This window comes from Hemitrygon akajei, chromosome 12 (assembly GCF_048418815.1).
Source record: "Hemitrygon akajei chromosome 12, sHemAka1.3, whole genome shotgun sequence".
Lineage (NCBI taxonomy): Eukaryota > Metazoa > Chordata > Chondrichthyes > Myliobatiformes > Dasyatidae > Hemitrygon > Hemitrygon akajei.
The window spans coordinates 91,357,505-91,372,426 of NC_133135.1; the positions used below are offsets into that span (position 1 = coordinate 91,357,505).

The 14,922-nt window shown below is 41.6% G+C and overlaps 1 protein-coding gene across 1 annotated transcript in view; it reads left to right on the forward strand.

Annotated features, from left to right (window-relative positions):
• The window catches only part of imp3 (IMP U3 small nucleolar ribonucleoprotein 3), a 225,590-nt gene that overhangs the window by 9,020 nt on the left and 201,648 nt on the right, over positions 1–14,922 (forward strand). The window contains exon 2 of the mRNA XM_073063684.1: positions 11,383–11,490. Coding sequence (XP_072919785.1) covers positions 11,383–11,490 — 108 coding nt within the window. The remainder of the gene's footprint in view (positions 1–11,382; positions 11,491–14,922) is intronic.

Sequence of the window (14,922 nt, forward strand, 5' to 3'; positions counted from 1 at the left end):
TGTTGTTACAAGGATGTTGCCTGGATTGGGGAGCATGCCTTATGAGAATAGGTTGAGTGAACTCGGCCTTTTCTCCTTGGAGCGACGGAGGATGAGAGGTGACCTGTTGGAGGTGTATAAGATGATGAGAGGCACTGATCGTGTGGATAGTCAGAGGCTTTTCTCCAGGGCTGAAATGGCTAGTACAGTCGGCCCTCCTTATCTGCGAGGGATTGGTTCTGGGACCCCTCGCGGATACCAAAAAACGCAGATGCTCAAATCCCTTATTTAACCTGTTCCAATGAGGTGGACTTTAGGACCCAGCAGAACCCTGGACCTTATTTAACCTGTCTCAGAGCAGTGCTCTTTAGGACCCGGCGGAGCTCTGAATCCGCAGTGTTTCTGTTCACGAAAATAATCATGATCCTGATTGAAAATAAAGTGGAAATAATAAAGCGATCGGAAAGAGGTGAAACGCCATCGGTCATTGGAAAAGGGTTAGGGTACAGTTGGTTAACGATAGGAACAATTTTAAAGGATAAAGTGAGAAAGCTACAATTATTACAAAACAACGCAGTGGTTTAATTATTGAAATACATACGTTTCTTAAGTGTTTTATTTGCCTAGAAAGGTAAAATATATACTATTTTCTAAGACAAATGTTTGACTAACTGACGTTAAATAATACTGCATGTAGCTGTTCTGACTTAGAGAACTTCTGATTTTTTTTGATCCCGATCCACGATAACCTACGCACATTCTCCCATATACTTTAAATCATCTCTATATATAATAACTAATACAATGTAAATGCTATGTAAGTCGTTGTTATACTGCATTGTTTAGGGAATAATGACAAGAAGAAAAGTCTGTACAGTTTAGGGAATAATGACAAGAAGAAAAGTCTGTACATGCTCTGGTTTTCTCGATTTGTGGTTGGTTGAATTGGAGTATGCGGAACTCGTGGATAAGGAGGGCCGACTGGAAGGAGCTTCCAGTAGAAGTGGTAGAGGCAGGTTCGATTTTGTCATTTAAAAAAAAATTGGATGGGTATATGGACAGGAAAGAAATGGAGTGTTATGGGCTGAGTGCAGGTAGGTGGGACTAGGTGAGAGTAAGCGTTCGGCACGGACTAGGAGGGCCGAGATAGCCTGTTTCTGTGCTGTAATTGTTATATGGACTGTATGAGGGGGCATAGTTTTGAGGCGCTTGGAAGCAGGTACAGAGGAGATATCAGGTAAGTCTTTTACGCAGAGTGGTGAGTGTATGGACTGGGCTGCCGTCAGTGGTTCTGGAGGTGGAAACAATAGGGACTTTTAAGAGACTCCTGGATGGCTACGTGGATCTTAGAAAAATAGAGGGCTATGGATAAAGCCTAGGTAGTTCTAAGGTAGAGATATGTTTGGCATAGCTTTGTGGGCTGAAGGGCCTGTATTGTGCTGTAGGTTTTCTATGTTTGTATAATAAACCTTATTCTGATTCTGATCCAGTTTTCCTCTCTGCCTCAATCACTTCCCTTCTTCCTATATCTGTTCATGGCCTGACCAATCAAAAGTCTATCAGCCTCTGCCCTTGGAGGCGGCACGTTTAGGACAATGCTTTGCAGTTCAAGCAACCTGGGTTCAATTCCTGCTGCAGCCTGTAAGGAGTTTGTATGTTCTCCCCGTAACCACACTAGTTTCCTCTGGGTTTTCAGGTTTCCTCCACCAGTTCAAAGACTTGCTGGATGGTAGGCTGATTGGTCATTGTAAATTGCCCCATGATTAGGCTCAGATTAAACTGGGGGATTCCTACTCTGTGCTGAATCGCAAATAAAGTAATAATGTAAATCTACATCAAGACTTGGCTTCCACAGATGCCTGTAGCAAAGAATTCCACATCCACTCTATCAAGGCCTTTCACCATTCGATAGGTTTCTTCTGAATTCTTGTGAATCCAGTCCCAGAGCCATCAAACACTCTTCATGTGACAAGCCATTCAATTCTGGAATCATTTTTGTGAGTCTCCTTTGAACCCTTTACAGTTTCAACACATCATTTCTAAGATAAGGGGCCCAAAACTGCTCACAATACTCCAAGTGAGGGCTCACCAGTGCTTTATGAAGTCTCAACATTACATCCTTGCTTTTATAGTCTTCTGCTCTTGGAATGAATGCTAACATTGCATATGTCTTCCTTATTACAAACTCAACCTGTAAATTGACCTTTAGGAAATCCTGCACATGGATTCCCAAGTTCCTTTGCGCCTCTGTTTTTTTGTATTTTCTCTCCATTTAGGAAATAGTCAACCTTTCCATTTCTTCTGCAATGAAATACACTTGACACTGTATTCCAGCTGCCATTTCTTTGTCCATTCTTCTAATCGAAGTCCTTCTGTAGACACTCTACTTTAAATTACCTGTCTCTTCACCTGTCTTCATATCATTTGCAAAGTTTGCAACAAAGCCATCAATTCCATCATGCAAATCATTGATACATAACATAAAAAGAATTGGCTCTAACACAGACCCCCCATGCACTGGCAGACAACCAGAAAAGGCTCCCATTATTCCCACTCTTTGCCTCCTGCCAATCAGCCATTTCTCTATCCATGTTAGAAGCTATCCTGTAATATCATGGGCTCATAGCTTGTGAAACAGCCTCTTGTGGCACCATGTCAAAGGCCTTCTGAAAATCCAAGTACACAACATCAGGTTCTCCTTTGTCTATCCTGCTTGTCATTTCTTCAACAGATTTCTCAGGCAATATTTTCCCTTGAGAAAACCTTGCTGACTACAACCTATTTAAATATTTGCCTCCAATACTTTGTGCTTAATAATTGACACCAATGTTTTCCCAATACTGTGTTCAGTCTAACTGGCCTATAATTTCCTTTCTTCTGCCTCTCTCCCTTCTTGAAGAGTGGAGTGACATTTGCAATTTTCCAGTCTTCTGGAATCATTCTAGAATCTGGTGATCCTGGAGAGATCATTACCGATGCCTCCACAATCTCTTCAGTCACGTCTTTGGGGAGTACACCATCTGGTCCAGTGACTTATCTACCTTCAGACCTCTCAGTTTCCTAAAAACTCTAGTTAAGGTAACTTCCCTGATGCTCTGAACTTCCACCACATTGCCGGTATCTCCCATAGTGAAAATACTTTTTCAGTTCATCTGTGTTACAAATCAGCAACAATGAATATATAATTGAAACAGGTTTTTATAACAAATAAAATATTTATTAAACACTGTACATATTTTAAAAAACCCCCAAAAGTAAACAAACGGCTAATGTAACCGGAAGTCAGCTGCTGTGCGGCAGCTTGAACAGTCCTTAAAGCGATAATGCGAAAACAGTTCCGAGAAGTAGTAATGCGAAAGTCCAAAGTTTTACCCAGTCGCTTGGGAGAGGCTTTCTTTCCTGTACTTAAATCCTTTCCACGTTGTTAAACTGGAGTATGTTATTTCCTGGAGGATTTACGGTCGAAGGAAATAAAACGGCTTAAAGGCACTGACCTTTCCTTAGTGAAATTCTGCATCCAGCTCTTTCTGCTCTCTTTTGGCAAAGCAGGAGTTAACATGGACACAGGCTACTAATTCCTTGAGCGAAGATTAAACAAAGGTCGAATCTGTTTCACTGTCGACATTAACTTTCACAATCCTTCGGGACTTCTGAACTCCTTTAAAATCTTCACTCTCCACAGACTGGATTGGCAGTATTAGAGCGGAACTGCCGGCAATAACCTTTGAGACTTAATGCAGAAAATAAAACTCCACTTTAAAATAAAACTGCGTCATACATCAAAATACGCTGCAACGCAGAGTCACTAGTGAAATCAACCACTGACTGCCCTGCGTCACAGGGAGGGGCTCTCCTTTTATATCCTGTGGGGGAAATAAGCTATCACATGACCTCTCACTGGCGGGAAACTGACGTCACCCCCCCATCACAAGACCATTACCTCATGTCCAGCATAGCCTCAATTACATCACGGTCACATGACAGGTACAAGATACCCATGGGTACGTAACTATCTGTCATTTCCTTGACCCCCATTACCACCTCTCCGGCATCGTTCTCCAGTGGTCCAATATCCATTCTCGCCTCTCTTTTACACTTAAAGACTCTCCTGGTATCCTCTTTGATATTACTGACTACTTTATTCCATCCTAACCTTCATGACTTTTTAAAAGCTTCCCAATCCTCTAACTTCCCACTAATCTTTGGTCTATTATATGTCCTCTCTTTGGCTTTTATGTTGGCTTTGACTTTTCTTGCTGGCCACAATTGGGTCATCTTTAGAATACTTCCTCCTTTTTGGGTATTTATATCCTGCGCCTTCTGAATTGCTTCCAGAAATTCCAGCCATTGCCGCTCTGCTATCATCCCTACCTGTGTTCTTTTCCAATCAACTCTGGCCAACTCCTCACATGCCTCTGTAATTCCCTTCATTGCACTGTCAAATTTCAGGGCGAATTAAATCATATTGTGATCACTTGCCCCAAAGCATTCTTTTACCTTAAGCTATCTAATCAATTCTGATTCATTGCACAGCACCCAATTCAGAATGTATTCCGTTTGGGTAGCCTCCAACCTGATGGCATGAACATTGATTTCTCAAACTTCCAGTAATGCCTCCACCCTTCATTTCCCCTCCCTTTGTCACTCTCTCAAGTTATCTCCTTGCCCACCCATTGCCTCCCTCTGGAGCTTTCTTGCGTGGCTTTCTGTCTCTTTCACCAATCAACTTCCTAGTTCTTTGCTTCATCCCTCCCCCTCCACCTGGCATTTCTCTCTCTCCTCCCTCCCCCACCCACCCTGCAAATCTACTCCTTAGCTTTTTTTTTCTTCAGTCCTGTCGAAGGGTTTCAGTCAAAAAGTCAACTGTAAATTTTTTCCCATAGATGCTGCCTGACTTGCTGAGTTCTCCAGCACTTTGTGTGTGTGTGTTGCTTGGATTTCCAGCATCTGCAGATTTCCTCTTGTTCCCAATTCGGAATAACTGATCCTCCAGTGCGCTCAACCATGAGCTGTTCCTAACAGCCCTTTAGTAGGCACTTTAGAAATCCCCCTTCCTGGAATTCAGTGCCCACCTGATTTTCTTCAACCTGCGTATTGAAATCCTGCATGATTATTAGAACATTGCCCTTTTGGCATGCATTTTCTATATCCTGTTGTAATTCGTAGACCACATCTTTACCACTGTTAGGGGTTTGTATGCAATTCCCATCAGGGTCTTTTTATCCTTGCAGTTTCTTAGCTTGATCCCCAATGATTCAACACCTTCTGACCTTGTGTCACCTCTTCCTAATGATTTGATTATATTTTTTACCAAAACAGTAACGCTGCCCCCTCTACCTTCCTGCCTGTAATGGAACATAGAACACTACAGCACAGTACAGGCCCTTCAGCCCTCCATGTTGTGCCGACCCATATAATCCTTAAAAAAAAAAGTACTCACACTACCCCATAACCCTCCATTTTTCTTTCATCCATGTGCCTGTCCAAGAGGCTCTTAAATACCCCTAATGTTTTAGCCTCCACCACCATCCCTGGCAAGTCATTCCAGGCACTCACAACCATCTGTGTTTATTAAAAAAAAACTTACCCCTGATGATTCCCCTAAACTTCCCTCCCTTAATTCTGCCCTTTTGATACAATGTGTATCCTTGGACATGAAGCTCCCAACTATAATCTTCTTTCAGCCATGATTCAGTGATGTCTATAACATCATGCATGGTAATCTGTAACTATGCTATAAGTTCATCTTCTGTATTACATATATTCTGTAATTCAAATATAACATCTTTAGTCTGTATTCACCCTTTTTCATTTTGTCTGCCTTTTATGTTGTAACTCATCCTGTTAACTGCAATTTTACCCAACCAACAGCCTCTCCTCACCTCAGCCTCTGTTTGTAAACCAGTTATAACCAGCTACCTCATCCTCAGCACTATTACTCGCCTTTCCGATAATACTTCTTGCATTGAAATATGTGCAGCTTAGGACACTATTCGCACCATGCTGAACCTTTTGGTTCGTAACTTTGTCTGAGGCCTTGTCAATGTAGGCCTCCACTAACTGTGCTGGCACTCTAGTTCCCATCCCCCTATGTGCAGCTGGGATATTAGTCCCCCTCAGTTCAGGCGCAAACTGTCTATTCTGTACAGGTCCTGCCTTTCCTGGAAGAAAATGCAATGGTCCAAAAATCTTATGCCTTCCCTCCTACACCAACTCATTAGCCGTGTATTAACTGTATAATCTTCCTAGTTCTGGCCTCACCAGCACATAGCGCGGTAGCAATCCTGAGAACACAACCCTTGAGGTCCTGCCCTTTAACTTGCCACCTAACTCCATGAACTCCCTCTGCAGAACCTTGTCACTCATCCTACCCATGTCATTGGTACCTACATGGATCACGACCTCTGGCTGTTCATCGTCCCACTTAATAATGCTGAGGATTTCATCTGAGATATCTTGGACCCTAGCACTCAGGAGGCAAAGTGCCATCTAGAAATCTCATTCCCAACCACGGAACCTCCTGTCCGTTCCCCTAACTAACAAATCCCCTATCACCACAGCGTATCTCTTCCTATTTCCCTTCTGAGTTGCAGAGGCAGACTCAATGCCAGAGACAGGACCACTGTGACTTTCCTCTGTTAAGTTATTCCTCAACCCCCTGCCCCCAGTATCCAAAGTGACACCTGTTGTTGAGGTGGATGGCCACAAGGGTACTCAACACTGGCTGCTTAACCCCATTCCCCTTCCTGACTGCCAGACAGTTTCCTGTGTCCTGCACGTTGGGTGTGCATTTTGGTAGTAGAAATAAATGTATGGACTATTTTCTAAATGGGGAGAAAATCCAAAAATCTGAGATGCAAAGGTACTTGGGAGTCCTTGTGCAGTACAACTGAAAGGTTAACTTACAGGTCGAGTCGGTGGTGAGGAAGGCAAATGCCATGTTGGCATTCATGTCAAGAGGTCTAAAATACAAGGATGTGATGCCGAGGCTTTTTAAGGTATTGCTGAGGCCTCACCTTGAGTTTTGAGCCCCTCATCTTAGAAATGATGTGCTGGCATTGGAGAGGGTCCAGAGTAGGTTCACAAGGATGATTCCAGGAATGAAAGGGTTATCATACGAGGAACGCTTGATGGCTCTGGGTCTGTACTTACTGGAGTTCAGAAAGATGAGGGGGGAATCTCATTGAATCCTTTTGAATGTTGAAACGTCTAGACAGAGGAGATGTGGAAAGGATGTTTCTCATGGCGGGAGAGTCTAGGACAAGAGGGCACAGCCTCAGGATAGAGGGGTGCCCTTTGAAAACAGATGTGGAGAAATTTCTTAAGCCAAAGCGTGGTGAATTTGTTGCCATGTGCAGCTGTGAAGGCTAGGTCGTTGGGTGTATTTAAGGCAGAGATATGATGGGTTCATGATTAGACATGGCATCAAAGGTTACAGGGAAAGAGCTGGGAAATGGGGTTGAGGAGGAGATTAAAAAAGGATCAGTCATGATTGAATAGCGGAGCAGACTCGATGAGCCAGCTCCTATGTCTTATGTTCTGACTATCTCTCTATAAGTCCTGTCCATCACCCCCTCAGCCTCCCAAATGATCTGGAGTTCGTTGAAGCATAAGCTGGTAAATGGCAGTCTTGGTCTTGCTGTGTGCAGTTGTGAACTGCTTTATTCAAGAGTTGCAAATGAAATTCAGTATTGTGCCATTGGTACATTGCAATTATTGGTCAATGTCTGTAGTCATGGAAAGAGGATGATTGCCAAAGGTGGTACGGTCTGCGGCTGGGAAGGTAAATTGTCTACAGCCATTGCAATATTTTCTGCTTGATGCTTATTGAGTACATGGTGCCTATCATCAACCCCTCTTTTATTCCTTCTCATCTTTCTAGTTGAGAACTGCACTTTTAACAAGCTTCCTACCAAATGGAGCTAATCATCAAAATCAATATTAACTGTGGAAAATGTGGCACAATTCCAGCACATTAATTGAATGCAATTGTCCTTTGAATTCAATACTTGTCAGTCCAATCTCAACCAAATTTATTGCAACCATTGACCAAACTTTCAAAACATTCAGTCTGTCAGTTGGTGGGGGTTCATAATATTCATGACGGTAGAAAACATCTTTCACTGCCTGCCTCGCCCCAGGGAGAGTTGCAATCAGTACATATTTGAAAATGGTAGTGATGTTTTAAGCATGCATTAGCAGACTTGCCTTTGGTTTGCTTCATTGTCTGCTGTTAAAATAGTTATTTTCTGTTCTGCCGCTGCTATTGAAGCTTTAAAACATTGTTTTGACATGTTTGTAGAGCTTTGGAAAAAGGATGTTTGACTTGTGAGATTTTTAGGCTGTTTTAGTTGGGCTTTAAACCTTTCATTTAGGTTTGAGGAAGAGTTCAAGGTTTGAGATTTCCTGCTGACTGGAATTTGATTTGACATTTCATAAAAGCTTGTGTCAGTTTGCTTTGAGTGTTTCAGTTCCTTTCCAGTGCTGTTGGGAGTGGGTAATCTGAGCGATCAAATGCCAGTATTTGAAGGGGTATGGGTCTGGTCGTTGTATATTAAGTTTTTAATGTAGTCTGTTCCAATATAACTAGTTTGTGAATGCTTTGAATATTTCTTGACACACTAAATTGAAGTGTCAGAAATTTGAGGCTAGCTCTGAATATTTCTATTTTGGGCACACAATTTAACTGTAATTAAAATGCTTGAATCATGAGCACAAAGTTGTAGGTGCTGGAAATCCAGAGCAACACGCACACAATCCTGGAGGAGCTCTGGCCAGGCAGCATCTATGGAAATGAGTAAACAGTAAATGTTTCGGGCTGAGACCTATTTCAGTCCTTGTGTATCAGGACAATGGGGCTGTTTTGTTTCGCAGGAGGCAGGACAGAAAGGCAAACACTTAGCAAATCCTTCAGCTTTTCAGCAGAACCAAGAGTTCCACTTCATTACTATAGTCCCACCATCTTGAGCCATATGATGATGTGGTACATTGGCACATCAGATAGACCTACTGCCTTTCAGCATTGGATATCCAGGTTCAATCCTGACCACCTGAAGTTTAGATATTCACCCTGTTTCTGCAAGTGGTTCCATCAAGTGTCTTGCTTTCCTCCCACATCCCAATGATGTGTGCATTGGTAGGTTAATTAGTTACTGTAAATTGCTTCTAACGTTTCAGATTATGGGAGGAGTTGTTGAGAAGATAGAGTTAACGGTGAAGGGGTAGGTTTCCTTATGATATTTTCTTGACTCACGAACCTAGATACCAACCCTAATCAAAATAGAAATCCAACACCACAATTAACAATTAGAGTTATTTAAGAATTAAGTATTGCAGAATATCACATAGAAGACGAAGTAAATTTAAGTTCTGCAAAATGTGTTCTGTATTGCATTGTACTGCTGATGCAATGCAACCCATTTCACAACATATGCCGGTATTATTAAACCTGATTGTGATTCTGAAAATGTTTTCCCCCCTCTCTCCCATATCCTGGGTTTTTATTGCCCAGTGTTTTTGAGGGATTGTGCTTGCAGTGCCATCATGTTGGTAGGTCAGACTAGTTAGTATTCGGTCCAGTGCTGAGTTCGAGGCAGCAGGACTGGTGACTGTTTTCAATGAGCCATTCAAAGGCAGTTTTAATTTGCACCATAAGATGGGGAGCAATATAGACCATTCAGCCCATTGAGTCTTTGCCATTCCATCATGGCTGATTTGTTATCACTCTCAACCCAATTCTCCTGGCTTCTCCCTGTAACCTTTGACACCCTGATAAATCATGAACCTGTTAACCTCTGCCTGAAATGTTCCCAATGTCTTGGCCTGCACAGCTGTCTGACAATGAATTCCACAGATTTGCCACCTTCTGACTGAACAAATTTTTCCAAATTTTCGTTCTCAGTAGACTGAGGCTGTGCTATCTGGTCCGAGACTCCCGTATTACAGCAGACATCCATGTCCACTGATAGGTTGCAAGCATATTGGTCCCCTCAGGTTCAGGTGTAACGCATCCTTTTTGTAGAGGTCATACCTTTCCCAGAGGAGATCCCAATGATCCATAAATCTGAAACCCTGCCTCCAACACCAATTCGCAGACATCTGCCAAATCATCATCCTCTTGTCCTCACTGGCATGTGGCAATGGTAACAATCCAGAGATTACTACCCTGCAGGTCCTATCTTTCAGCTTTCTGCCAAATGCCAAACGCCTCTTCAGGACCTCCTCCCTTTTCCTACCTATGTCGTTGGTACCAATATGTACCAGATTTCCAGCTGTTCGCCCTCTTCCTTTCGGAATGCTGTGGACCTGATCTGAGACATCCCCGACCCATGTACCTGGGAGGTAACATACCACCTGGGTGTCTCTTTCACATACACAGCTTTCTGCTCCTCTAATTATGGAATCCCTTATCATTACTGAAGCCTTCTTCCCCCTTTCCCTTCTGAGCCACAGAGCCTGACTCAGTGCCGGAGATTGGGTCACTGTGGCTTCCCCGGTAGGTTGCCCCATCACCACCTCTCCAGCAGAATCTGGAGTGGTATATTTAATATTGAGGGAACATTATTTGTAAAACCTAGTTTAAGGATAAATTGCATTATGTACTTGGTGCATACTTAGCATTTCTAACAAAAAATTGTGTAATGCAAGTCCACAACAGTATTTCCGTACCAGGCACTGTGCTTGTTAATGCACTAATCTTGTCCACTGTGTTAGCACAATTTGCAACTCTATTTAAAAACAATGATCCTCTTTGTTACCTTGTGGTATAATCATGACTGTAATGATGACTCTGCCAAACAATAGATTGGGGGTGGTGGGGGGGGGGAAGGAATCTGTAAAATTTACACTTGAAACTAATTTTTGTTGTTTTGTGCTCGGTAAGAAATTGACCAGTGAACTGTTGCAGTCCTCAAACATGGGGGAAAATGTTTTCTTATACATTGTCAGATTCATCTCAGATTCATCCTAATTCTGATAAATGAGCATTTCCACAAGAAGTTTCATGTCATCTGACATGACAGTTACCAGCTTGACCAATTAGCACAACCATTTTTCTTCTCATGATATCTTCACATTCTTGTAAGTAAAATGATTTGCAGTTGAATAACTGAGTAATTGTGGTGGAAAATCTTGTTCAATTTCCATTTGAGGTTCCAACATGAGAGGTTTGTAGGTGGGAGCCTGGTTATGTTAGGCTGCAGGTTCTCCATGATGGACCTTCTTTCTGAGGGCTCAACAATGTGGGTTGAAGAGTTTTCTTCAAATGCGGCTTTCCTTTTGAGCATCATTTCATTGTCATGTTCAACAAGCTCAATGACTACTTTTGATTTTATATTCTAGTGGAAATGGAGGAGTAGTTACTTTGGTGAAAAATGAAGGCAATCATACTTCTGTTTTTAATAGGTACAATAAACTGAGCAGAGAAGTTCGTGAATTGGCACGCAAGATCCGAGACCTGGATGCGAAAGATGCCTTCCGAGCCAAGAGCACCGGACAGTTGCTGGAAAAGCTGTGAGTGCTTTCATCTTAATTTAAATGAAGAACTGAAAGTAAGAGATGAGTTTGTATTGTATGGGAAGATACAGTTTTAAGGGCCCAAATATGCTTGTAGATGGAAAGTGAATTTTAGTGTTTCATTTTTGCATTGTAACAATTACCGTAGATGCCGGATTATAAGCCGCTACTTTTTTCCCACGCTTTGAACAGCTTTGAACACTGTGGCTTTTACTACGGTGCGGCTAATGCATGGTTTTTTTTCATGCCGCCAAAAACATTTTGCCTCGTAACAGTAGACCAATAAAATTGATGAGTAGTTCAGAGGTCCAATGAAATTGTACGATAAATCAAGCGCACTTTCACAATTAAATTATTGTAAATCAGTCATTTGTACTCACCCTCATCAACATGGAAAACACTTGAAGAAAAGCATTGTGCTGCCTTTATGGCAGTTATTTAGTTTATAATATTTTAGCTTAGTAATTCATTTGTTAGTATTTTCTAGTTAAAGTTAGAAGTGTTTTAACTATATTTGTTTTCTGTACTACATCCCGGGATGCTATGATGTCACATCCGGTTTCGCCGCGTCTTGTGGGAAATACCGGTTTGCGATAAACGGGAAGGTGGGGCCGAGCGGCATTAGACCCGCGCGAGAACGCTGCTTTTAAGTTAAAGGCGATCAATAACTTTTCCTGGTAGGCTGCAGTATATATATTTTTTTACCAGTCGTTAGGAGATATTGGAATGTTGTTCGTGCACTGTTCAGTGAAAAAGTATACGCAACGTAATTTGTATGTTACCGATACGTATGTATATTTAAAAGTAGCCGTGTTACAGGCACGGTTTGAAAAAAAGCATTTGCAATATGTATTTGTTTATGTTACCATACGGATTTAATTAAAAGTTAAAAAATCCTCACGTGTAATATCTTTCTGTGTAAATATCTCATATTACAACGTGGGACACCTGCGGCTTAAAATCCGGTGTGGCTTGTACAAGTACAAAATTGATTTTCTTTCTAAAATTAGAGCCTGTGGCTTTTAATCAGGTGCGCTCTGTAGTACGGAATCTACGGTAACTCCAATTTCTTTCTTCGTTATTGATTGCCAATTGAAGTCTGGCATTATGGTTTCAACACAAGTCTTTTTTGTAGAAAAGATTTGTTCACCCTCTGCTACCTTCTTTCCCAGTCCAATTTCCAGCCTAGAGCCTGAAATGATGAAGATCAATTATATTTCTTTGTTTTATTGGGTAGTTGGGATCAACTTGGATGTTTTCTTGAAGGGTCTGCTATTTCTGGAGTTGTGTAGCACATTTGCCAATGAATCACTGAATCAGTTCAAATCAGACACAACTGCAAATTGTGTGACTCAACTTTCAAGTTGCCTTGAGTTTATTTCTCTGTTGCCCAAGTAATCCCAAGTGCCAATCCTGACATTTCTTAACTAGTGACTTGGGATTTGGAATTGAGAATTTGAAGTCCTTAAACAGGTATGAAGTACGTTGAAGTTCATTTGCTATTGGAAGTCAGTTTCACTCTGGAGCTTTGTACAGAAGAGCGGATGCCATTCCATTGCTCCTTGACTGTACTTTGAATGAAATGCTAAGCCTGGATCTCATTTGACCGTTTCTCAAGAGTTTGTTTTAAAATTTAATTGTGCCATATGAGCTCATGCTGCTGAACCACAGCCGTCAGGAAAGGTGCAAACTTCTGTAGAACTGACAGATTTCTGACTTTTTGACAGGAAATATCTGGCTCTGGTGGGAATGTATCACTGTTCCATTTTGTGTTTGAGTTAAACCTTTGCTCTTTGTTTAACAGAAAAACCATTCAATAACCAGTGTATCAGGTAATCATTAGTCAAGTTGTTGCTGAAGTAGTTTCCTTACATGTCCTCTGTGAAATGCAGGCAAAACTTTTTTTACTTTCTTATCTTTTGATAATGAGCAGCATGTGGCATTGTTGTTTGAAGGAATGTGACAATTGCATTCCAAAATGCCTCAAGTAGAAGTGCTGGAGGTTGGTTCTAGTTCTTAATTTGACATTCAACCATGAGATCTGTTGTACCAACAATATGAATGAATTCTGTAACCAAGTGATTGTCACTTGAAATTGTGATTTCTCTCATTGGAATGGGATGTCTGTTACTGCTAAAGATATTGTCACTGGAACAGAGGGCATATCTGGATCAAAGATGAACTAGAGTTAATATTTCAGGCCAAAGACCTTTTAGGTCTGCATGACTCTCTCTTCCCACAGATGCATCTTGATGTGCTGAGTATTTCCTGTATTTTCTGCTTTTATTTTGGATTTCTTACCCCTGCAGTTTTTTCCCCCAAAATGAACTGGGGTAAATTCACCAGAATTGGAAAGTCCTATGTGCATGGGATTTGTTTATTAAAGGTCTGGAAAAAAGGCAAGGACATATACTAAATGCATGTCTTCTGAAACCCGGCCCTGCATGTGCACAGACTCAAACACATCTTAAGTAGGTAAAGGTAATCACATCTAACTCAAAAATACTTATTCAAAGCAAAAGTGTGAAAGGAAGATTACAGCATGTCTTAAAGACACCTAGCATAACCAGTTCCTGTTATTAAATTCTACAGTCTGATGTGTGTGCATACATTTCTTCCTGGGATTGGTAGAACTAGCTGCGTCTCTCTGACTTCAGCTGATTGTTCTGATCAGTGATTCTTTTGATGTTATTTATTACAGGATTGTGGAGGTATGTTGAGTGTTTGTCTACCGTATTTTCTGACTTGGAGACAAAAGTCAACTTATGACTGTAAAATGGATGCAGTTTGTTATCTTGTGAGTGTCAGCCAGCCTTTATTTTTCATCACCCTTTACCTCCCATCTCTCTCACGTAATGGGCCAAATGGCAGATGCCTTCTGTATCTTAGGTTTCCATTTTTACCTGAATGAGGCAAATCAGTCCAATTATTCTCCTGTCAAACTGCGTAGTTGTACCATCGAACAGTTTCCACTGGAGATAGGGTTTGTAAGTCAAAATTATTAATTTATAAGCACCCTATCTTTGAAACAACTTTCATTAAACTAGTGTAAGACCATAAGCCACAGTAGCAGGATTAGGCCTTATGGCCCATCAGGTCTGCCATTCCGTCATAGACAATTTATAATCCATCACAACCCCATTCTCCTGTCTTCTTCCTGTAACCTTTCATGCCCTGATTAATCAAGAACCTATCAACTTCTGCCTTTAGTATACCAATGCCTTGGTCTCAATAGCCATCCATGGCAATGAATTCCACAGATTCACTACCCTGGTCCTGGACTCCTCCATTATAGGTGCCATCCTCTCCACATCCACTCTAATTATGCCTTTCTATGCTCAATGTTTCAATGAGATTTCCCCTCATTCTTCTAAACTCCAGTGAGTACAGGCCCAGAGCCAGCAAACTCTCCTCAGGCACTAACCCATT